The sequence below is a fragment of the Pimephales promelas genome, chromosome 10 (genome assembly GCF_988280905.1).
Source record: "Pimephales promelas chromosome 10, fPimPro1.hap1.1, whole genome shotgun sequence".
NCBI lineage: Eukaryota > Metazoa > Chordata > Actinopteri > Cypriniformes > Leuciscidae > Pimephales > Pimephales promelas.
This window is the reverse complement of record NC_142778.1, coordinates 30,413,932-30,438,809: the sequence shown is the minus strand read 5'-3', so window position 1 is coordinate 30,438,809 and position 24,878 is coordinate 30,413,932. Positions and strand designations below refer to the sequence as shown.

The window sequence follows — 24,878 nt, the reverse complement described above, 5'->3', positions numbered from 1 at the left end:
GTCAATAAACACTAAACCGTTTAAATATTATATAATTTGTATAATATAAATTATTATTATATAATCACTTCATTCATGAGTGTTCATTGTCATGAAGAAATTTCCTGGCTTTACCTTTTTACATTAACTTCTATCCAGTTTTCATGTTTCACATTCATATTTTCATATAGTTGAAAAAATTTGCACTGTGAGTGCACAAGTTAAAATTATATAATGGAAGACAAAAGATGATGTATTTGAAGAAACCGTTCTGGTGACCACTGATGTCCATTGTATGCTTTTGTAATTTTTGTTATTTATATTTACTTATTTTTTAGTACTTCAGATTTGCCAAAATAACTTTTGTTTTTGTAATTTTAGTTTTAGAATGCCATAACATTTGCTTTAAGTTTCTTTTTAAATCTATTTACTTCAATTTATTTCTTTATTTCAATTTACAATTTAAGTGATTTTTATTTATTTATTTTTTTGGTTTAAAATAACAACACTGGTGATATATGGCTCGAGCTGCCATTGAAGATCACATCTTAAAGGGATTGTTGCCCAAAAAAATGAAAGTTTTGTCATTTGCTAAACCTGTAAGACTTTTTCTTCTGTGGACAAAAAAATAATAATTTAACATGTCTCAGTGTTTTTGTCAATACAATGGATGTCAATGGTCATCAAAACGGTTTCTTCTTTTGTCTTCCTAAGAAGACTGTGATACACACGTTTAAAACAACACTGAGTAAATAATGACAAGGTGAACTGTCCTTTTAAAGCTTTGACCCTCACACACACACATGATTTCTGCTGGGGTGTACGTGTGATCTTATGTTGGGGAAATTTCTTAAAAAGCCCTGACCTCAGATCTGCCAGTATTTATGCACCGCCTCATTAAATGGGCTGTTGCCGTGAGAAAGCATCTGGAGACAAACAGAAACATGGTCAGGCCAGTACACACTGCACACATTTGCTTTGCCTCCAGGACAAGGTGAGAGCTTAATGATGAAGTAAGCATGAATTAACACTGGGTTTTGCTCCTTGACAGTTCACACAGGGCTATTGTAACTATAACATCAACAATTCAATACACTTTAATTTATTTAGTGCTAATAAAATTATTAAGCCTATTTGAAGAGAGAGATGTTTGTAATGTGAAAATATGTCAGTCATCTTGTGATAAGGAAAATATGACTAGACTTGTTCTGAGGAAGTGTTGTCAGTGGCTGTAAAACTGTTGGCCAAGTTATTAGATAGATAGATAGAGAGATAGATAGATAGATAGATAGATAGATAGATAGATAGATAGATAGATAGATAGATAGATAGATAGATAGATAGATAGATAGATAGATAGATAGATAGATAGATAGATAGATAGATAGATAGATAGATAGATAGATAGATAGATAGATAGATAGATAGATAGATAGATAGATAGATAGATAGATTGATGCGACGTTACTTGTCATTTCTTTGTATTGTGAAATTTACTAGCAATTTCTGAGGAGAAATTGTTCCAAAGTAAACCCTACAAAAATATATTTTTTTCAGTGTACAACAAACTTTTAAAAACAGTTACTTGTAGTTGGTTAGACTTCGAGTGCCATATACTCTTTATTTTACTGTCTATACTGTACTACCTCTGGTCTCCAGCAGCAATGCAGTGCAATGTCCTTGGGGGCGCTATAAACAACACATGCAGAGCACAGCACACAAGTTCAAGTAACGTCGTACTCAGTCAGTGTGCGTTTGTCTTCCTCCAAGTCACCGGTTCTTCCAGCAATGGCCCTCTTGAAATCCAGCAAGATTTTGACTAATGTCGGGGCTCAGGCCCCTGTTTTAGCAGTCTTACAGCTCCGTGCAAGGTAATGTGAGGCTTTATTTTTCTTGTGCAAAGACTGTTGATAAGTTAGCTTGTGCTAGCTAGTTAGCGGACTGGCTAGCAGCACCACTGAAATGTACAGAACGCCACTCTAATGTAACACACGAGACTTTAACCTTGTGATTATAATTCAACATAGCTATTAATGCTTTTGATATTTACCGAGTGTTTTTTTATCTTTCAACATGAAATTTTATTTTAATTTCATATTTGACAACTGACAAATAAGTTATAATATAATAACACTAGGGCTTTGACAAGCGAGAGTTCATGAGATCAACACAGGCGAGATTTTGACATTACATTAGTGATATGTCAGGTTCAGCCAGGCCTATCTTGCTACTGTCTGACACAAGGTTATATTTTCTGTCTATTTAATGGCATTATCATGATTGAGATGAAAAAACATCCTCCCTATAAAAACTTATTTTATTTGAATGCTGTTTCTGTTAAAGTATTAAATTGCACAGCTGCCTCATTTTTTTTTTTTTACTGCAAAACGTTTTCACTTCTCAATTTAATTTTTTTATTTTATCTACTTGTGTTTCATTCGCTCTTTATTGTTTATTTATTAATGTGTCTGCTAGGAGGGCACTTAAAATGTTTAGGAACTTAATTCATTTACTTTATTTTATATATCTTTTTTTTTTTTTACTTGGCTTTTCATTTTTCTTTTTTGTTATTTGTCTGTCAGCTTTGGGTTTACTTAATTATATGCTATATAAATGATCTGCTACTTGAGTAGGAACATAATGAGCATGTAATGCCTTTATGCCTACTTCCTCAAACTGGGCTAATCAATACAGTCTGCGCTGAAGTCTCTGAGGTCAGAGATAGAAATGCTTTCACATAAAACCCCATATGATCTGTACATTATTTTCATTAATTAATGGTCTTAGGTTTTGCTTGTTATTGAGGATAAAAAAAGCCATACCAACTGAATGCAACCAAAAGTAGCACCACCGCAGTGCACATACTATGTTTTTTTATTGTAGTTCTAGTTGCTGATTGGTACAAATGACTGACATTCAGAGCTGGGTTGAAAAGGGCAGTATGTGAGTCTGACACATGATTGGTTCTGATGCAGAGGGTGGGGTGTTGTTCACCTCTTTTCATTGGATTACCACACTTTAAGTGGGTGGGGTTTAGATTTTACACCGGTAATTACAGAGAGAGGACCTGTTTGTCTGGGCAAACTATCAGAATCTTTATTTAGACGGGCATGGCCATTCTGAAACTGTGTGCCAAGCATCCATCAGAACAAATACAGCCATGCAATGTGCTTAAACTTGGAGTTTAAAAATTCCTCTTCTGTTAACGTTCATACATAAAGTCTCATTAGTGGAGTATAGCAGTCTAGTTCAAGCTGTTAATAACTTAGCAAGAACTAAAGCTCTGGAATGATAATCAGCTTGATAAACTTATCCGTCTTGGAGAATTTTTAATGAGATGTTCAAAGAATGGGTAGATTCTTATATTTTCCCTAATATATGCGGAGTAGTTTTCGGGCCAGTGAAAAGTGAAATGTTTGAATTTCAGTCTTCTGCACTGCTCTAAATTGTTTCGAGTTCACTGCTATAAAAGTGTCTGGCCTGACTTCCAAAAGTATTTAAAAAGTAAACAATTTAACTATTAATATCAATTTTCCTGACAACACACAGTCATAACATTTTGCCTGGAGCTGTGTACGGTCACTCGATAGTTAAGCTAAAAGAATTTTCTTTTTCACAGCTCATGGTGGACTGAGGTACAGATGGGACCCCCTGATCCCATCCTGGGTGTCACGGAGGCGTTCAAGCGTGACACCAACCCCAAAAAGATGAACCTTGGAGTGGGAGCTTATAGAGACGATCAGGGCAAGCCGTATGTCCTCAACTGTGTTCGAAAGGTTTGTCATAACGTAGCAATTGGCATACTGATATGATTATGCAATGATCTTGTTAGATTTCCCTGAATCACCCTGGCTTGTTTTATCTTTTAAAATGCTTTTTGTTGTATAGCTGACCTGCATTTAAAACAGCAATCCATAATTCTATCCACTTCCAATCAGCCAAATAAAGTTTTAATATTCTAATCCCTGCACAAAGCAAATGACAGAATTTGGTATTGTCAGGCTGAGGCCGAGATTGCTGCTAAGAAGTTGGATAAAGAGTACCTTGGTATTGGAGGGTTGGCAGACTTTTCAAAGGCCTGCGCTCAGCTGGCTCTTGGACCTGATAATGAAGTCTTAAAGAGCGGAAGAGTGAGTACTTAAAAACAATGTATTTTAAAAGGAAGTCTATTAGATGCGAGTATTAATTCCCAGTTCTTTTTGCACGCAGAGCATCACTGTCCAGACGATCTCGGGAACTGGATCTCTACGTATTGGTGCTAACTTTTTGGTATGTGCTTTTTTTTATGATTTTAGAATATATTTGTTTTGTTTTATATGCGTCTTTCATATAGCACAGCAGAGATGACCCATCCTATTCATTCGTAACCTTTAGAAACAAATACCAAGTCTGATTTAAAAATAATATTTTATTTACTTGACACATTTTACACTAGCATTTAAAAGTCTGGAGATTTTTTTTCTCTTCTGTTCACCAAGGCTGTATTTATATTAGTTATTTTTTATTAGTAATTTAAAAATATATATATATTTATTTATTAGTAATTTTATTAATTAATTAATTTATTTATTTATTTATATAGTAAAATCAGTAATACCGTGAAATATTTTTACAATAGAAAATAAATGTTTTCTATTCTATACATTTTAAAATGTAATTTATTCATGTGATGGAAAGCTGAATTTTCAGCTGAATGAAGCTTCAGAAATCATTAATATGCTGATTTGGTGCCCAAGAATCATTTGTTATTATTATCACAGTTGAAAACAGTTGTGCTGCTTAATATTTTTGTGTAAACTTATACATTTTGTTCAGGATTTCTTTTTTTTTTTTTTTAATATTAAATTTACTGTTACTTTATTTTGATCAATATCATACATGAAATGATGGATTACTTAAAAAAAAAAAAAAAAAAAAAAAAGACTAACTCCAAACTCCTGAATGGTAGTGTATATTGTATTTGTTTTTGATTTATTTATCTCATTCCCAATGCTTCATGGGATGAGTTGTTCACCGCTTCATCAAAGAATTGAAGGGCACAGTCTTGTAGTTGATAGTTTTTCATTCTTTCATATATTTTTGTGCTTTTAATTTGAGTTTGTAATGCAATGTTAGGCCTGATTGTTTTTGTTACCCAAGACTACTAAAAAAGTGGGTTGTCACTGTTGATTATTTTTATTTCTGGTTATTGGTTGTAAAGGTAGTTCAAATAACAAGTACTCGCATCACTTCTTCTTGGCTAGTCACGATTCCATAACGCATCCCGGGACGTGTACCTGCCTAAACCCTCTTGGGGAAACCACACCCCTATCTTCAGAGATGCGGGGATGCAGCTAAATGCTTACACCTACTATGACCCTAAAACCATTGGCTTTGACCTTAAAGGAGCCTTGGATGATATTTCAGTAAGACTTTTTTTATATCTTGTGCTTTATTGATATATCTATATTTGGGGGAAATGAAAATCAGATTTATATGTATTTATTTATTTCTCTTTAAGAAAATCCCTGAGAAGAGTGTAATTGTTCTGCATGCGTGCGCTCATAATCCCACCGGAGTGGACCCAAGGCCTGAGCAGTGGAAAGAGATGGCTGCTCTGATCAAGGTAACTGGTTTTGCTGTTAAATTGAAGTCCAAAATCAAGCTGACTGCAGGTCTCAGAAAAGCTACTTATTGAAGTGACAGAAACATATGGTTGGAATGAAATCCTTATCTTTATGTTTGACCATTTGGATCGATAAAAGAATGACCGTCCTCAGTCTCAAATGAATGACTATTTCAGTTATAATAATATTCTTCACTCTCATTTCAATAGAAAAGAAATCTCCTGGTGTTCTTTGACATGGCTTACCAAGGATTTGCCAGTGGTGACATCGATCGTGACGCTTGGGCTGTGCGGTATTTCATTGAGCAGGGGCACAACATTCTTCTGTCCCAGTCTTTTGCAAAGAACATGGGCCTTTATGGTGAGCATCAAAAATATTGTTAAAACAAATCCTTGCTAATTGCTTGTTGTATCGCACTTATATAAAAGTGAATAATATCCTAATTCAAAGGTCTAGCTGAAGGCTCAATTTTTGTTTGATCAAAAATACAATTAAAAGAACTGTAAATTAAATTTAATAAAATTAAAAGAACTGTTTTCTGTTTAATTATATTTTAAAATGTAATTTATTTCTGTGAAGACTAAGCTAAATTCCCTGCATCATTACACCAGTCTTTAGTCATGATCCTTCATAAATAATTCTAATATGCTGCTCAAGAAACATTATTATTGTTATCAATGATAAAAAACTGTAATTTTTTTGTGGGGGAAAAAACAGCATGTATTTGAAATAGAAATCATTTGTACCATTATAAATGCCTTTCCTGTCACTTTTGATCAATTGAATGCATCCTTGCTGAAAGAAAGTATTCATTTCTTATAAATTAAGTGTAATCTCACTTGTTTTTAACTTGTTCTCCTTAAAGCTACACTGTGTGATTTTTACCCCCATCTAGCGGTGAAAAGGTATATGACCATCCAGTGAATATCAGTTGCTGTTCCTCTCAATTCCGATTTTGTTTTAACTCCTACGGTGGCCAATGTAGTCCAAGATTAACATGGCTTCCAGTTCGACCTCGTCCATGAGTGTTAACTCAAACGTAAACGCGAAAGGCGAAGCTTGAATTAACGGGTATGTCCCTCTTTGGCTAATGTACTTTCAAGATGGAGGGGCAACATGGCGACCGACATTAGAACCCCTTACCCGGATGTATTTTCAATGGCATGTTATACACTCACGAGAATACTTTATTACTTGAACGAAGTAAATATACATTAATGAGCACATATATTTTTGAAGGAACTAGGTGTTTTTAGCTCAGAATAAACTAAAAGAGTTACACAGTGTAGCTTTAAACGAGTGAAAAACTCTCCCACTACAGTAAGAGACATGCACTGTACAGATATATTCCTGAGTCAATTCATCATTCAAGGATTTGTGTTCTATATGAAAAATTAGACAAAATACTTGTAGAGAATTGTTAGATTTTAACTCTGTACCTTTGCGTCTTCAGGTGAGCGTGTAGGGGGCTTCACGGTGGTGTGTAAGGATGCTGAAGAGGCGAAGCGTGTGGAATCCCAGCTGAAAATTCTCATTCGACCCATCTACTCCAACCCACCCATGAATGGAGCTCGCATCGCCTCCACTATCCTCAACACACCCGAACTCTACAAAGAATGGTGAGTCCTGTGATTAATCACCGTCATGAACACAGCCAATGAGAACTGAGCTCTACAGACTGTTTTTCTGGTAGGCTCGCGGAGGTGAAAGACATGGCCGACCGTATCATTAGGATGAGAGAGATGCTTGTTTCAAACATTAAGAAGGAGGGCTCCACTCACAACTGGCAGCATGTCACTGACCAGATCGGAATGTTCTGCTTCACGGGACTCAAACCGGAGCAGGTAAGTCAAGACAAAGTGCGTTCTGGGTATCTCTGATAAGGCCTCACACTTTTCTCATTGGCTTTTCTCTGCTTGTCTTTGTCAGGTGGAGCGTCTGATTAAAGAATTCTCTATATACATGACAAAAGATGGCCGGATCTCCGTTGCTGGTGTGACGTCTGCAAACGTGGAATATCTAGCACACTCCATCCACGCTGTCACCAAGTGAAGCTGGCAGCAGACAGAGAGCAAGCAAAATGTAATTTAGATGAAATAAAGTCCTTTGCTGCCTGTCTTATGGAACAAGATATGAAATAGAACTATTGTAGACTTCTAGTTCACTTAATTTGGAATTATACATGAAAAGGGATAGTTCACCCAAAAATTAAAGCTCTGTCATCAATCACTCACCCTCATGTTGTTCCAAACACAAGACCTTTGTTCATCTTTGGAACACAAATTAATCTTACGGGTTTGGAATTATATGAAATTATTAATGACAGAATTTTCATTTTTGGGTGAACTATCCCTTTAATTTATGACTATGAATGTAAGCCCCTGAATAAATTAAGACATAATAATAAAAACAACCTTTAAAGGATATCGCTTATCAGTGCTGGTACAGGAAATCATGATAAGAATGTTTTTATGGTCCAAAATATGCTGATATATCAATTAACAACATGTTTGAAGTTAGAGAAATAGCTGAAAGGAGTAAACAATTTCATGTTTGGACATTAATTGTAAAATCTTTTTAGGACTAAGTCTTTATTGTGGCAATAACTAGCTAACTGATGATTTGGCAATGAATGCATCGAAAGCAGTTACTTGTTCTTCTGAGACACCTTTGTAATGATTAGGCACTTACTCTATATCGAGGTCTTTCTTCTACTAGTGAAGAAAGATTACACTACTACACGTGTTCTTGCGGAATTTATTATAAATTCATATTGCTATTCTGTGTAATAGTCCGAGATATATCACACATAAAAAAATCATTTCATAAATCATTAGGAATTCACACATCCTAGCTGACCATTAAACTGGATCTGATTTGTCCAAAAATGTTTGTGCATCTGTAGCAAAATCGAATAAGTCATCCATTTTATAATAAAAACCAGCTTTAAAACATATATTGTAACTTAATATTTCAGTGGTTAAAAGCTTTGGGTGTTTAATCCTGTGTGTGTGATGTAAACACGCACTTTGTAAGGATAATTCTGTTTTGAAAAACTGTTAAATATATATAAATATATATATATATATATGTATAACTGATTATTGAGTTGCTAAAGTAAATTAAGCGATTTATGAAATGTCCGAAGTTCTTCATCGAAAATGAAATGTCACGAGTGACTGCATGTACAATAACAAATTAATAAAAGTGAGCTCAACGAAAACTCACGTGGTTGATTTGTTTAGTGATGCTTGTGTTGAAAACATTTTGTGGGTCATATGATCTTATTGTATTATAAAGCTAATTTAAATAAGTCGTTATGGTGAAGCGGCCGGCTCGAGATACGGGAACGTGACGGTGGTGACACGCGCAGACAGGTGATTCTCTGATCACGTGACTATAGACTCTTCTGTCATCAAGCTGTCATCGATTCTATTATCTCGGGCAGCCTGAACAGAAAATTAATTTAGCGTTCTCGAATAAATTGACAATATGAGTCGTGCATTTAAAAACTGTTCAAACTTAATGGTCACCGGAGCCAGTCGAGGCCTCGGACTGCAGATAGTTGAGAGTCTAGTAACGGGAGGCTTCTCTCCCGGGAAGATTATCGCTACTGCTCGGGATCCAGATGGAGCCAAGGTAATTCCGTGAGCAGAGAGTGTAGTATTTGCATTAGGCCTACTAAACAGTAGAAACCAGCCCCAGATTATTTACAGTCATCTTTTTAGGTGCATGGGTAATGTACACATGCGCAGTTAACAAGTACGAACGACAACAGCAATGTATGAAGAGAGTGGGGAGTCGGAAGGATTTTTAGTGTGATAATCATTTAAAAGTACATACATTTATGTATAGTTTAAAATTAAGTCCTAAAAGCAGCAAATGTAATATATATATATATATATATATATATATATATATATATATATATATATATATATATATATATATATATATAAGTAAATATAATATATTCTGATATTTTAAAATAGGCTACCTATTTGTTTTATAGGAATTGCAAAGATTGGCTGACGAGTATCAAAACATACACATTATTAAACTGGGTAAGTACATTAAAACTAAAAGGAGTGTCTAGTCTAGATTTTATATTGTCCCTGATTTTATATTGAACATTAGGTGGCGACCTAACACAATACAATTCTTTATATATATATATATATATATATATATATATATATATATATATATATATAAAACAAAGGATGAAATTATTAATATTACCAATAACTACCATGAGAATGTTTGCCTTGAACTATGTAATGTAGTTGGGGTACGGTCAAATTTTCTTTTACCTTACATTATTTTGTTAATGGTTTGATAAGGGCCTGTTGCAGGTTGATTACTGCATTTTGCATTGTATTTCTCCCTACTGTGGAGGGAAACATGCAGCCCATTTTGACTGACACCAGTTATGAACCACTTATCTAGAAGAAGCTGTATTTAAAAATAAGAGTTTGTTTCCCTGACTCTTGCATTAATTGTGGATGTCTCTGTTACTAGATGTCATCAGTCAAGAGAGCATAGAAAGAGCTGCATCTGAGGTGGAACAGCTAGTTCAAGAGGAGGGTCTCAACTGTCTCATCAACAATGCTGGAATTAATGTGGTAGCAAACCTAGAGACAGTCACTGCAGACAAGATGTTGGAAAACTTCCATACCAACTCTGTTGCACCGTTGATGATCACCAAGGTTTCGTTTCTTTTAAAAATCTTGACACAATATATGCACATATCTATCTGACCTACTGATCGCACTTGTCATGCAGGCCATGCTTCCACTGCTGAAGCGAGCAGCTGCAAAGGGAACCGGGATGGGCATCCACAGAGCAGCAGTCATCAATATGACATCACTGCTGGGTTCAGTTGAGCTCTACTGGGGTGATCGTGCCAACACTTTCAAATGGTATCCCTACAGAACATCAAAGGTTTGTGAGATTGTGTTTTTGGAGTTCAATGCTAAGGTAAAAGTTTTAAAGTCAGCATGAAACAAAAGTTGGGTTGCACATTTTTTCTTTTACAGTACATGCATTTACGTATTTATTGCCTAAGAAAGTACTGGTAATATATAAACTAACTACATGGGTTAGGGGTAGGCCGGGTTAGTACCTAGTAATTGTAATTGCTATAATAAGTACATAGTATGTACATGAGGAACAGGACTGTAAAATAAAGTTCTACCAAAAGTTGCGATAGTCTTCTTTACTTTCCTTTATTGTGACTTCTCGAACTAGAAAAAACGTGGGGCAAGACTTTAAATCCAGTGTGAGTGACAGGATGTCCCGCCCTCGCACCGATAACAGAAGTCGATGCAAGAGGAGGGGGAAATTATTTTGATTAAAGATTATAAAGGCACATAAATGTAGATGAAATTATGATGGGCATGGATAAATTATTTATTATAAATACTGCTATATTCCATTTAAAGGGGTCATGAACTGGCTTTTTAAATTTTATTATATTGTTGTCTGAGGTCAACTTATAACGTTCGCTTGATTTTTGCATTCAAAAACATCAAAATGAACAAGTAATAGGCTATTTTGTACCCAAGTTTTGAGCCTAGCTGAAAAACGCTCGGTTTTTATGGGTGTCTCGCACTGAAGACTTGGAAGTAAACGCCCACTGCTGTGAGTGGATAACAGTTTTGCATATTATAATGAGTTTCAACTCACCCGTCGATGCACTTGGGGGAAATTGTTTTGAAAACGTCCAATGTTGTAAAATGGCAACCGGAATGATTCGCCCATACATGTTCGACCCAGAGTCCGTGTGTTGCACAATTCCGGCGGCACAGCACCGTTCTTTACTCTTAATCGGTCTGTAAATCCAGTCTCGTTTTACAAAACAATCCTCAGTGAAATGAAGCGAACAGATGGACAATGTTTTAGCTCATCAGCTGGAACGTCATTAAAAATAACGTTTATCCATGCAGTCCTATTGGAATCCAGAGGAAGCTTATGCAGCGACTGTCTTCTTCTACAACCAGGCGCTACACAATATTTTGAATTGCTCGGTAGCTCGATCCGGTTTGTCTTCACGAGGTAGGGCTATGTTATTTAGCTATGAATCGGTGGGCGGGGCTAAACCGGCCGTGTTGAAGTAGGCGTTGATCTTCTCCTGCGGGGGTGGTGTTTTATCCTCTTTGACGTCATAGTTCCCCACTTTCGTTTGCTGAGGCTGGTGTCAATAAAAGCTTTTATTGGACTAACAAGGACGTTTTCAGTTCTGAAACTTACAGGATATTTTTATAATATAATGACCTCTTAGATTAAAAAAAAAAAAACTTGCCGATTTGAATATAAATGTCTTCCAAATGCACAAACGTTTGATTCCTTTGTTTGACATAGCTAAGGATATGATAATATGTCTGTGAACGTATCGGCTGAGATACTGAGTTGTATTTTTTTACTTAGGCGCGCCGAAAGAACACCATAGACATCTATGTAAATCACTTTGAATTACCATAGTGAATGAAATGTGCTATATAAATAAACTCGCCTTACCGTGTGTCAGAGTGCACTGAACATGGTCACCAGATGCTTGGCAGTGGACCTGGAGGCAGACGGGATCCTGTGTATGGCTCTGCATCCAGGCTGGGTGCGCACCGATATGGGTGGACCTGAAGTGAGTCTCGATCTGCTTTTCATTACTGCTGTCTGTCATTGTGCCAGCCGAATTTAAAAGAAGTGATAAACTCTTGTGGTGTGTTCATTGTTTTCTATGCAGGCACCATTGAGCCCCGAAGAAAGCATTTCCTCTGTATTGTCTGTGATTGGTGGTTTGGCTGAAAAGGATCATGGGTCATTTCTTCACTATACTGGTGAACAACTTCCCTGGTGATGTTTTTTAGATGCGTGCAATAGAAGCTGTGTTTTAGTTTGGCTGCGTATGTATTTATTTACATATTTAATAAATTCTTGTTCAGAGAATTTTTTTTATCTTCCTTGCTTATGAAAAGTTACTTAATATTTTGAATGTTGTGGATAGACAGCGAATGCGACACTTACTCTTGTTAACCTGCAACTCCCAGACACAATTCTGAATGCAGCAGGGTTTTTGCTATTAGTCCTCGGAAAAAGACAAAAAGCTATTTAATGTTAATGTTTTGCAACATAAAATGTGTTGTTGAATGGTTTTCATATTAAAGATTGTATTGACATTGAATAAGTATTTCTGTTATCATTTATAAATATCATAAATCTGCACATGTGTATTAAGAAACATATTTAGAATTTTCTGATTTACTTTTCGTAACTGGCGAAACTGTTTTTCGGTTCAGCTCAGTGCTTAAAGGAGTAGTTCACTTTTTAAAAAACCTTTTGCTGATAATTTACTCACCCCCATGTCATCCAAGATGTCCATGTCATTCTTTCTTCAGTCGAAAATAAATTAAGGTTTTTGATGAAAACATTCCAGGATTTTTCTCCATATAATGGACTTCAGTGGGAAACAAATGGTTCAAGGTCCAAAAGACAGTTTCAGTGCAAACTGTTCAAAGGGCTTTAAATGATTCCAGACGATGAATAAGGGTCTTATCAAGTGAAACGATGGCTCATTTAAAGTTTAAGTTTTATAAGCTCAAACATTCGCCTTGCTCTGTTCTGTGATGCGCGTTCGTGACTCTCCTGTTCGAAGTCGTTCATCAAAATGAACAAATCTTTTTTGAGTCATTTGGTTCATTCAACGAACAAAATGAACAAATTGACTCGGAAAAATATTCGTTCATTTTGATGAACGAATTCGAACAGGAGAGTCACGAATGTGCATCAAAGAACAGAGCAAGGTGACCATTTATGCTTATAAAACTTATTTTACTTCTTTTTTTTAAGGAGAGATCGTTTCGCTTGATAAGACCCTTACTCATCGTCTGAAATCGTTTAAAGCCCTCTGAAGACCTTTGCAGTTTGCACTGAAACTGTCTTTTGGACCTTAAACAGTTTGGTTCCCATTAAAGTGCATTATATAGAGAAAAATCCTGGAACGTTTTCAATAAAAACCTTAATTTCTTTTCGACTGAAGAAAGACATGGACATCTTGGATGACATGAGGGTGAGAATATTATCAGCAAAAGTTGTTTTTTAAAGTGAACTGCTCCTTCAACTTAGGTTTAGCTATTTCATTACATAGTGCATGATTTATTTTTTCATGTACATTATATTTCTGTGCGTATTATTTTTTTCTAAAAAGCAAATGGAGGTCCTCCCATTTACTGTACAACATTGACACTCTTTTTCATGAGCAATTATCTCATCTCACAAGCCTCGGCTATTTGGATACAAGCCAGTGATAAACTGGCCATTGAATTTGCATAGTGGAGTAGTAAAGAAATAGGAAATTGCCAATGAAACACGTGGTCTCCATCTTATATTTCAGCAATAGATTGGTGCTCGGAGTGCTGATGAAGCCTGTTTATTAAGAACTGAATGTACAAGTGCTCAAACAGGTTTCCTCCTGTGTTTGCTGATCACTTGTCAGGTGATCACTGTCAACCGCGTTTAGATATGATACACTCCGGCAGTAGTTTATTTGTAAAATGGATCTTTTGGAGGACAATTAAAGCTTAAAAAGGTAGGCTTTGGTTCTTTATTTGTTCTTTCCTTTTTACACAGAAACCTTCAATGATCCATCTCTTTCCTTCCCTGGAAAGCATCTCAAAATAGACATGTTCTTAAATAGTGTGTATACTTTATATAGTATAATATAAGATAGTGTGTGAACAGTATATTATATATTATAAATCCGATTCTTGACACATGTATGTATAACAACTGATATCAATAAACAGCATTAGTAACTTTGTGTCCTTTATTTCCAGAGCTGTACATGGAAGACAGACATGGTTTTCTTTCCCACTTTGATTCTGTCCTTTGGAGAAATCCAACTGCTATTCTCAGAGGAAGTGGAGTATAGTATTTTGGGCATATCTGCTGTCCTTTTCCTTATAGCCTTCTGTCTTTTGACATGGCTGATTTACCGCTACTGTGCACGGTTTCCTGTTTTACAAACAGCCGGTAAGTTTTTAATGCTAATTAATTGATTGACTTTTATATTTGACCTAATATTGCACAAGATTGGTATTTTATTACTATTAACAGTTGTAGTTTTAGATAAGTATTCAACATATGTAGCCTAGATGTATCCTATATAATTCATTATGTCAACATTACAGTAGAACACAAAATTTTGGGATCAGCAAGATTTCTTTGTTTTTGTTTTTGTTTTGTTTTTGTTTGTTTTTTTGTTTCTGAGAGAAATGAATACGATTAAGCAAAATAGATGCATTGAATTGATCAAAAGTGACAGTAAAGGCATTTATAATGTCACACATTTCAAACAAGTGATGTTCTTGTTTTAACTTATATTCAAAGAATCATGAAAAAAGTGAAAATAGGGATATTAAGAAATGTTTTTTGAGCACCAAATCAGCATATTAGGATGATTTCTGAAGGGTCATGTGACATGCACTGAAGAGAAATTTAGCTTTGTCATCACAAGAATAAAATGCATTTCTTCTTTTTAATAAAATGCATACATTTTCATTTTTAGAATAGTTATTTTAAATTGTAATGTTACTGTTTTTACTGCATATTTGATCAAATAGATATACACACACACAGTACATGCAAAGCTAACAGGGTTTATGCAGAATATCTATCAACATCTATTTGATTCCAGTGAATATTTTGTTAGCAGATGGCCCGTCGGCTAAAAGCGGAGGTTTCCAGTATGCTACACAAACACAAAACTCTAAGGTAAGATTCATTTACATAAACCATCATTATCTTCACCACTTATACTGTGTTTGCTTCCATAGTTTCTGCTTGCTTTGACTTAGATCAAGCAAAATATATGAAAAACACATTTTTCAGATGCTTTGGTTGCCAAAAAGTATGTCTGTATTTCTAAACATTCAATAAGAGGTTATGCTAGAAAATGAGACCAGATTCACACTCTGTCCATCAGACGGAGGTTCATTATGAGGAACTGAGCCACCAAGTGTCCCCTGGCACCTCTTGCACCAACCTGGGAAGTAGTTTAGACCAGGTTAGCATGGCTGCTATCCTGGATGTTGAAGAGGATCACATCCAGGGATCTCTGCGATTTTCACTGTTCTATGATCAGCTGCAGTCCAGACTGGTTGTGACGGTACTGGACGCCCAAGATCTGGCTGTGCGAGACTTCAGTCACAGTGTGGACCCTTTTGTTTGGGTGAGGTTAATATGGGCAGAGAGTGAAGATGAGGAGCAGTGTCCACTGCACAGTGTGCTGGACGAGTGGCAGACGCGTCTAGTGAAGAAGAGCTCCTGTCCTGTGTTTGGAGATCAGTTCTCTTGTTCTCTGGCTGAGGAAGAAGTATCAAGAGTCACTGTTAGATTTGAGGTATGTTAACAAGCTTATTTAGCGAGGACGTGCCCATGACGCAATAATTCATTTTTAGATCATTTCTTTTAGGTTAGGGACTTTGATAAATACTCAAGACATGGAATTCTGGGAGAGGCTCGTGTTCCCCTGAACAGTCTGAAGATGTCATATCCACTGGAGTTAAGACAGGATCTGCAAGTACCCAAGAAAGTAAGTGTAATCCCAGCACAACACATTCGGAAATATGAGATGAGGAAGAACCGGTAAATTTTCTGTGCAGGATATGGTTGGCGAGGCGCTGCTCTCTCTGAAATACTTGCCCACATCTCAGAGGCTGGAGGTGGGAGTGTTGAAGATCCGTACAGTCTGTCATTCAAATAAAACTGAGAGAGGTGAGGAAAAATCAATTAAGCATTTAATTGTACAATAATGTAGATGTTGAAAAGCACTTGGAATTGAATTTTTTGTTTACCCAAAAATGAAAATCCCATAATTTACTCACCATTAAACCAGTATATGTCTCTTTTCTTTCAGCCAAACACATTTGTAGTTCTATAAAAAAAAAAATCCTGGGTCTTCCAAGCTTTATAGTGGCTTTATAAGCTCTATGTACCATAGATTTTGAAGCCCAAAAAACACATCCATCCATCATAAAAGTAATCCATACGGCTCCGGGGGGTTAAAAAAAGGCCTTACGAAGCGAAGCGATGCGTTTTTGTAAGAACATTTTTATGTTAAAATGTATAACTTTATAACTATAATCATTGTTTCCGGTAACGGCACGGCCAAAGAGTGACCTCTTAAGTTAAAATACTTCAACTTAAACCTATTTCAGTCAGTTGCCAAGGCAAAAAACATTTTATTATTTATTTTATATAAGCTTTATTTCAATTACCGATATTTAAAAAAAAAATAGTTTTAATAAAAGTGAAATGGCAACAATGGCAAGAGAACCAGTGTGTGATATTGATTTTATTCAACAGTTCACAAACAATATTTCACTATTGAATAACTTGCGTTTTAGACACAGTAATGCCAGTTTATGTGTTTGCTCCAACAATGAAAATCCTATAGCAGAACACAGTAGCGGTGTTTCATCCCTGACTGATTCAGTGTTTTTGAGCGAAACGTTTACATGAATCATTCAATAACTTATGAATCATAATTTTTGAATGTATCAATTCAAACATTTCATGAAGACAACAAAATCAAGGCACGTCCGAATCCAACGCTTCACTTCCTGTCTCCTTAGATACCATCTGATCGATTTTTGAAAGCCGGATAGGTATACATCTGTCTGCCTACCATATCACAAAAAAATCCTGTGCGTTTCATTCCGTGACAGTTGAGCTATAAAGTAAATATGGCATTTAAGAGTTGTAATTGGTGGTCGGTTTGTGCGTAATAGTTTTTCCCCCCAGCAAACACAGAACGTTCCCCTAATGGTCCCATGAGGTTTTTTTTTTTTTGTGGGGGAGGGGGGGCAATCCTTACTGATTGCCTAAAATTAGGAGTTTAATATATTCCTTTATACATAATGATTTGTGAACTAACAACAAACAAACGTATGTTTGCAATTGAAACATTATTGTAAGGTGTTTGTTCGTTGTACTCCCAGCTATTTATGCCAGAATCAGCATCATCTGCAACCAGTGCAAACTTCGACATCAGAGGACAACACAGAAGATGTGCTGGGAGGTGACTGTGTTTAATGAGGTCCTGACCTTTGTGCTGCCAGATCAACATATTAGAGAGTGCTCCATTATAGTGTCCGTTTTCGAACTTCAGCCTTCAAAGAAGTCCTCCAAGCGCTTGATTGGTAACATCCACCTCAAAAAGGACAAGTCCTCCGAGAATGAGCACTGGAAGCTGATGATGCAATCACTACGACAGCCAATCGCTAAGTGGCATTTAATCCTCATCTGAATATTGACCCACATACACGCTCACATTTCCCGAGGTGGGAGGTCGAACTTCCGACTTTAGAGTGTGTTTTCAGGTTGGAGTGTGGAAACAACTTGCGCTGTCAGCCTTCACATATTAATGTACACATGCACATATTAATCAGGAAAATAATATTTTCTAATCAAATTGATAGAATGTTGTCTTGTAAAAATAATTACAACCTTCTGAAAGTGACAAATAAAACAAAATTTAAAACAAATCTGTGGAAGTTAAAGGCAATGGTGAGTTGAACCAAAGCATTTAAACAAGTAATTTCCCAACAATTAAATGTGTTATATAGCCCATTTAGACATTCTCTTATGCTGACAACAATGGAACACTTGGGACAGATGTCTTTGAAGATTTATTTATTTGCACAAAAGACCAAAGCAATGTTTTAAGTGTGAAAATAATGCAAAATTAACAGAGAAATTCAAATGATTTGACAAATGATGTCCTTGAAACAATGAGGCCTTCACTTTAAGTTAAACTACAATATGTTTTTTTTTCTGCCGCTAGGGGTCGCTAACCTCTTACAATAACAAAGGTGAAGGTTGATGACGCATTTGCGGAATTATGGAACTTGTCATGCATATGGATCTAATAATGTTTATGGATGAGTGAATACATTTATCTTTTTTAATATGACTGTGGTAAGCAGGTCGCGATTGCTTTCTTTTGATTGAATGCTTTTCAGATAAAGCACACGCACACACACACACACACACACACACACACACACACATATAGCCTATACAAACTCTGCAGCTTTTCAATCCCTCTTGCTTTGAGATCCTTTATATTGAATGACCAACCAGCAGATCTCATGACGCATTGTATAATGAAAGCTGATTGGTCTTAATGGTTATCTCTGTATCTCTGACTAACTGATATGCAATTTTCATTTAGACTCCTTATGCCTTTAATGGCCATTTTGGACAACCAAATGGTTGATTTGGCACATAGGCCTAACGGTAAATTGTCACCCACTTTTTTGAGACTGGAAATTACAAAGCACTATTAAACCTTGGTTGTAATTCAAGTATGGAATAAAGACCTAAGTTTAGTTTTAAAGAAAACACTCAGCAGATTATTGCTGCTGAAGTAAAAGCACTTAAAAATAAAAGTATGAAAAATGGAAGTTTTACATTTACATTAAATCAAATATAACATTACAAAATATTCAGCCCATTCTCACCCCCAAGGCGTGAGAATGAGTTGAAATATTTCATTTTTTTCCCTATAAAATTAGGCCTACTATTCTAACATTATAAGGGCAACCCAGGAAACATTATGAAATGATAAAATAACCCCATGTCAGTCAGGGGACCTTTAAGATTGAGCCAGACAGAACATTAACCTGACCGTCAAGAACTTTTTGTCTCTCGAAATAAATTCTATAGGCTACTCATACATTGATAAATAGAAATGAATTGATACCTATACCGTTGCAAATCGTTTATAAATAATAAATGTCGCAGCATTGCTACACAACAATGTAGGCTATAGCCTACTGCATACTCTACAGCTTCAGATATAGTCATTATCAATGAGTCCTCAAGATCGCGTTTTACCACTCTAATTTAAATCGGCTGTAAACTGTATCCACAAGATGGCTCTCTAGCACTATATTATAATAATAAAGCTTATCTGTTGTTTTGACCTAATCATAATATCTTCATACTAATGCCCCACCCACAATTCGAATATCACTTAAAAAGGATTATATTTATTTGAAAAATTATAATGCAGAAAAATCAGCACATCAGGATGAGTCAGCAAGAGTGCAATGCAAATTGAAATATTCAATAAACAGTAACTGTTACCCCTCATATATCTCCACATTGAATGTGTCAGTAATTAAAGACTTCTCACAGATTGAACTGTTGCAAACGTTGCACATGTAACCCATTATTCCCACTGAAGCACTGGCTCACTGCTAAAACTCATATTGAGGAGGCGGCATCATTAGGGTGATGCTAGGATAACAACGTTAGAAGGAGAACAGACCCACATACCATTTAAACAGATGATGGGCATTTCAATGGCACTTAATTTTGTTTTGGTCTGCCTACACTTTGTTTGTTTGAAGTCCACTGGAGCAGTCTTCTTGTAGACATATATTGAATTAAGGCAAATATCACGACTTTGACGCATATGAGCGGTCCTGAAACGATGTTACAGTACCTCCACTGCTCAAGGCCATTCCCAGATATTTCATCTCTCTCTTCAAGACTGTTTGGTAAACTATTCCCTCCAGAGTCTGTTAATGAAAGTCACAATGGGATTTGGGGGAGCATGAGAAATCTGGGGCCTTGGAAGAGAGGAATGCATTTCTATTTTCTTGTTTTTATGTAAAACCACCATATTACTTTATTACTATCCAGCAGGGCTACGAAATATTTGACATTTCACTTTACCTAACTTACCTAACTGTTACTTAAGTAATGGCTGCTGAAAATGCAGCTTTGCCATCACAAGAATAAATCACATTTTAAAATATATCCAAATATAATTTCAAAAACGAAAAATATTAATAGTACTTCACAGTATTACTATTTTTATTGTATTTTCGATCCAATAAGTGCAGCCTTTGTGAGCATAAGATTCTTTTAAACTATTGAACCGTTGACTTTTTGTCAATACAATGGAAGTCATTGGGAACCAAAACTGTTTCGTTACCTATACATTCTTCAATATATATATATATATATATTGGTGTGGATGTTACACAGAAGAAAGAAATACATACAGGTTCGAAACGACATGAGGGTGACGTTGAGTATGTTTTATGAATCTTTGGAGTTGTTAACTGCGGACTGGTGGGCTTTTAACGCAGGTTAAAAGGTTTATTTATGAACCCCTTTAGAAAAAATCAGTCTGAGGGCAGTCAATAAAAAACAATTCCCACTGGTTACTGATGTCACTCAACCAATTGGTTCCGTGATAGTTGAATGTATTCATTTATCAAATTGTTTCCTTATGTGCTCAGAGTTGGGATGAATGATATTCTTTAGGCTTTACATATATAAGGCTCTTATGGCAAGAGCGATGGTCCTAGCTGTTCCAGGCCACTGCTGTCACTGTAGTAACACATGATATGTAGAGTTGGCTCAAACACCAGTTACGCAACTGAATTGGCCCAGGGCATAATGGAGACTGCAGTACTGTTATTGTCGTGGTTGTTTAAAAGAGAACTTGATTCTGTGGATGTGTGTGGGTTGTGTATGGGTCTTTTTTACTGTAAATTTATACAGCATAAATACATCCATTAAAAACATAGATGCCATTTTGTTTTGTATTGGATGTACCGTTCATTCTTGAATGATATTTGTATTGTGTGACATCTAACAACACACAGTGTTGAAAACTGAGGCTTAATTTGACATTTAAGTCTTTATTTAAATTTCACTTGGCAAACAGTGTCACGAGGTGGCGTATACAAAGCACACAACGACTGAGAATCCAAAGAAACACTATTATAAAAGAAAACAAGTACTAGGAGAGCACAAAGAAACATAACCACTCTTCCAAACCATAAAAATTAAGGGGAACTCAGGGCTTAAACAGGGTAATCATTGTAAAAACCGAACAGGTGTGGGGAACAAATTAACAACCATAACAAACGAGTGGCGGGGAAATGAGAACAAATGAAACATGAACTAGAATTAAATGAAAACAAATCATATACAGTCAGAGTCAGAGCCTAACCCTTTTGTGTGTTCCTCTATTGTTTTTAATGTCACAATGTTGTGAGGCAATTAAAATGGACTTTTATGCCAGAAGAAGTACTTTGGAGTGGAATATAATTTGTCTAGATTTAAAAAAAAAAAAAAAAAAAAAAAAAGCTCTCTGAGTTTTTGTTTTAATTTTTGTTGTTTTTAAATAAGCCAAGGCCCTTTCCAGCAGATACAAATACACCTTTGGACTGGATCAGGACGTCATGACCCAAAACTGGTGACAAAGGTAAGTCAAAGTTGAGATAGTTTACCCAAAGTTGAAAATTATGTCATCATTTACTAATCCTCGAGTTGTTCCAAATCTGTGTGAATTCTTCTGCTGAAGACAAAAGATGATATTTTGAAGATACTGTTTTATAGGCCTACCCATATTCTTCAAAACATAATCTTTTCTATCCAGAAGACAAAAATCCATACAGGTTTGGTCTGGAACAGCTTTGGGGGAAATGACGACAGAATTTTCATTTTTGGGTGAACTATAGGCCTATCTTTAAAAATCTGATATGGCTGCTATGTTCGGACTGCAGGCAAATAGTTTATCTCTCTCAAATCAGATCATTCCAGGCAGACTCTAAACACTATTAATTGCGAGTGATCAAATATGATTTGTGTGTCTATACAACAAACTAATCTCCATAGGTTGCTTTGGAAACGACGTAGGCGTTCACACACGTGACGACGGAAAAACAGAGGTGCATCTCTCTCCAAATTAGCAAATCCTTCGTCACACAGGAAAATGCAGAAATCTTTGGACATAGCATTTGAACACATGAATACTTAATTTCAGCCATTTCCGACACCAGATTTGACCAAAGGTCTTGACGTTATAGGCTATTTGTGACGCAGAGTGACGCAAAAGACAGTTTTGAAATATGATTTGAGCAGCCAAACTGAGACGTATTTATCAAAATCTGACTGGAATCACATTTCAACCACCTTCAAATGTGGTTTCAATCAGATTCAGAAATTCTAATTCAGATTCAGAATCAGACAAAAAAAAAAAATAAATTTTTTTTATTGTTGTTGCTGTTTTTGCGGTCCAGACCAAACCCATCCACATCCAAATTGCTATCAGTCTGAACATGGCTGAGAAAATAACATTTAGAAAAAATTAAACAGACTAATGCTAAGCATATTTATTTTTAGAGCATTATTAGTCTTTAGAGATTAACGAAGTATGAAAAGAACCCAAAAACTGATTTTTACTGAGCATGTTAAAGAGATCTCAGTTGGTCTGAGGCATGCAGACACCAAGAAACAACACCAACAGGCTTTACAATGCAGGAAATCCAAACAAAGGCTTTTCAGCCTGTCAGATTCCATTCAATGTCCCACAAGATTATACACTATCAAAACCTATGAAATGGAAACATAATTGTGTATACCCAATATAAATAGACTTGTGAATATCTTGCAGTGAACTAACTATTCTTGTCCTGAATGTGATAACACATTCACCGACAACCCCCAGTAGGTTCACTGACGTCAATGTGCATTGCACACAAACAAAATGCTTTCTCTAATTTGAAAACTTCTGGAAAAAAATATAGGTGTTTTTTATCAGGCCACCTGAAAATAAAGTGTAGGCATACATGATAGGCCAAAAGAACGTATAAGCTCTATTGACGGCATATTTAAAGAAATACTTTTTGACATGTAACATAAAATAAACAGATATGCAATGTTAAGGAAGCACAAAAAAGCAAAAAAAAAAAAATATATATATATTCTTTGACATCATGTAGATTAGTTATAGATTAGTTTATAACGTTTGCCCATCATCACCCAAGTTCCACCAAAGTGGTAGGCCTAACTACCAAAAGTCAACATGACTCCACTCTCTTTTAAACGTCAAAAAGCTGAACTTTTAACATGACACCGAATCTAATTTTAAACACTGCAATTATTCGCGAGATGCTGAAAACGTAGCGAAATGCAAGTGCAAAAAGTTTAAAAAATAAATGTAAAATCCTGTAGCCTACTTGGAACTAAAGCATTGTTAAAATGGAAATCATGTTGTTTCAATGCAAATTAAAGAAATAGATCAAACAAATTGTGCTGGATTAACTTGAAAAGAACAAGCAGGGGGAGATAACTTCAAGTGTGTTTGTCCAGCATCTATCCTGAGCTGTCCTTTATCTTTACCCTGCTGAACTGCAGCCAGGCCTTTCACTTTGGCATCTGTAAGAGGCACAGATAAAGGGCCAAAAACCTCCCCCTTCCCACACATCAGATTAGAAAAAAAATCTATGCAGTTCAAGGACACCTCACTGGCACGACTCAAACTAATCCACTCTCATTACTTTATAACTGCAGCCACAGCTTTCGGTCAGGATCATGATTACGTGCTGACTGTTGTGTGGAATGTTTTTATCTTATTCAAATTTACACAACTGACATCCAGTACATCCCCATTCTACAAACACAGTTTTGGAGTGACAATATAGTAAGCAAGGATCGTTAATTTATGTATTCTATGAAAACATTGCCAATGGTTGAGAATAAATGCCCTTGTATTGAGAAGTACACTTTAGCATAGGCTACTTTCAAAAAGAGTACTTAATAAGGACATAATATACTTGAAAGGAATACATTGCAAAATGATTTAATATTTTTGGACATGTTATTTGAAATTAAATGTATTAGTTTAAATTTATATTAGGCTAAGTGCAATTACCTGAAAGTTAGAGTGCTTTTTTTATAAGTACTTCTTTATCTATTATGTAATTTCATACTTGAAATATGATTAAAGTGCTAAATAATGACAATCATTTATGGTAAAGTTAAAAATACTTTTATAACAATATTTGCATTTGTAATGCAATGTGTCACATACTCCTCCGAGAAACCAAGGTTGAGAATCCAAATGCAGTTTTTAGTAAAAATGTAATCCAGATAAAGGGTCAGTCAAAAAATCCAAAGAGATCAGGGCTGAGGCAAAGAGAGAAATCCAAGGGAACAGGCAGAGAATCAAGAGAGAAACAGGATACAAACACACTCAGAAATGCAGTGAGACAACATACAAGACTTCGCAGCGAAGGGCAGAAAGAACCAGGCTTACAAAGGGTGAGTAAACAAGAAGATGAGACACAGGTGAAAACAATGAGTGCTGATGAGTCCAGGTAGATAATTGTGGGAGATGTAGTTTGTGAGGGAATGACAATAGTTTGTTGTGGAGTTCCCTCAGGGGAACTCTAGCTGGTGACCACAATGTTATAGTCGCTCTAGATT

General features: G+C 35.8%; 3 protein-coding genes across 4 annotated transcripts; all 3 read left to right on the top strand.

The window, feature by feature from the left end:
• Window positions 1-1,689: 1,689 nt before the first annotated feature.
• On the top strand, window positions 1,690-8,485 carry got2a (glutamic-oxaloacetic transaminase 2a, mitochondrial). Its single transcript, XM_039684151.2, has 10 exons — window positions 1,690-1,850; window positions 3,599-3,755; window positions 3,981-4,109; window positions 4,189-4,248; window positions 5,223-5,384; window positions 5,480-5,584; window positions 5,795-5,945; window positions 7,039-7,204; window positions 7,279-7,429; window positions 7,515-8,485. Exons 1-10 carry the CDS (start codon window positions 1,768-1,770, stop codon window positions 7,635-7,637), a joined length of 1,287 nt encoding a protein of 428 aa, XP_039540085.1. The 5' UTR covers window positions 1,690-1,767; the 3' UTR covers window positions 7,638-8,485.
• A 493-nt stretch (window positions 8,486-8,978) lies between these two features.
• On the top strand, window positions 8,979-12,765 carry LOC148977438 (uncharacterized). The gene is made up of 6 exons (XM_089116445.1): window positions 8,979-9,224; window positions 9,598-9,649; window positions 10,107-10,294; window positions 10,371-10,529; window positions 12,115-12,225; window positions 12,328-12,765. Exons 1-6 carry the CDS (start codon window positions 9,078-9,080, stop codon window positions 12,439-12,441), a joined length of 771 nt encoding a protein of 256 aa, XP_088972571.1. The 5' UTR covers window positions 8,979-9,077; the 3' UTR covers window positions 12,442-12,765.
• Window positions 12,766-13,600: 835 nt separating this feature from the next.
• Window positions 13,601-18,569, top strand: syt19 (synaptotagmin XIX). Of its 2 annotated transcripts, none has more exons than XM_089116444.1 (7): window positions 13,601-14,169; window positions 14,417-14,612; window positions 15,295-15,353; window positions 15,565-15,981; window positions 16,054-16,173; window positions 16,244-16,355; window positions 17,582-18,569. In XM_089116444.1, exons 2-7 carry the CDS (start codon window positions 14,438-14,440, stop codon window positions 17,887-17,889), a joined length of 1,191 nt encoding a protein of 396 aa, XP_088972570.1. In that variant the 5' UTR covers window positions 13,601-14,169; window positions 14,417-14,437; the 3' UTR covers window positions 17,890-18,569. The 2 variants fall into 2 exon arrangements, with proteins under 2 accessions (XP_088972570.1, XP_088972569.1); XM_089116443.1 differs by having other exon boundaries at window positions 13,602-14,169; window positions 15,292-15,353.
• The last annotated feature ends 6,309 nt before the right edge of the window (window positions 18,570-24,878 follow it).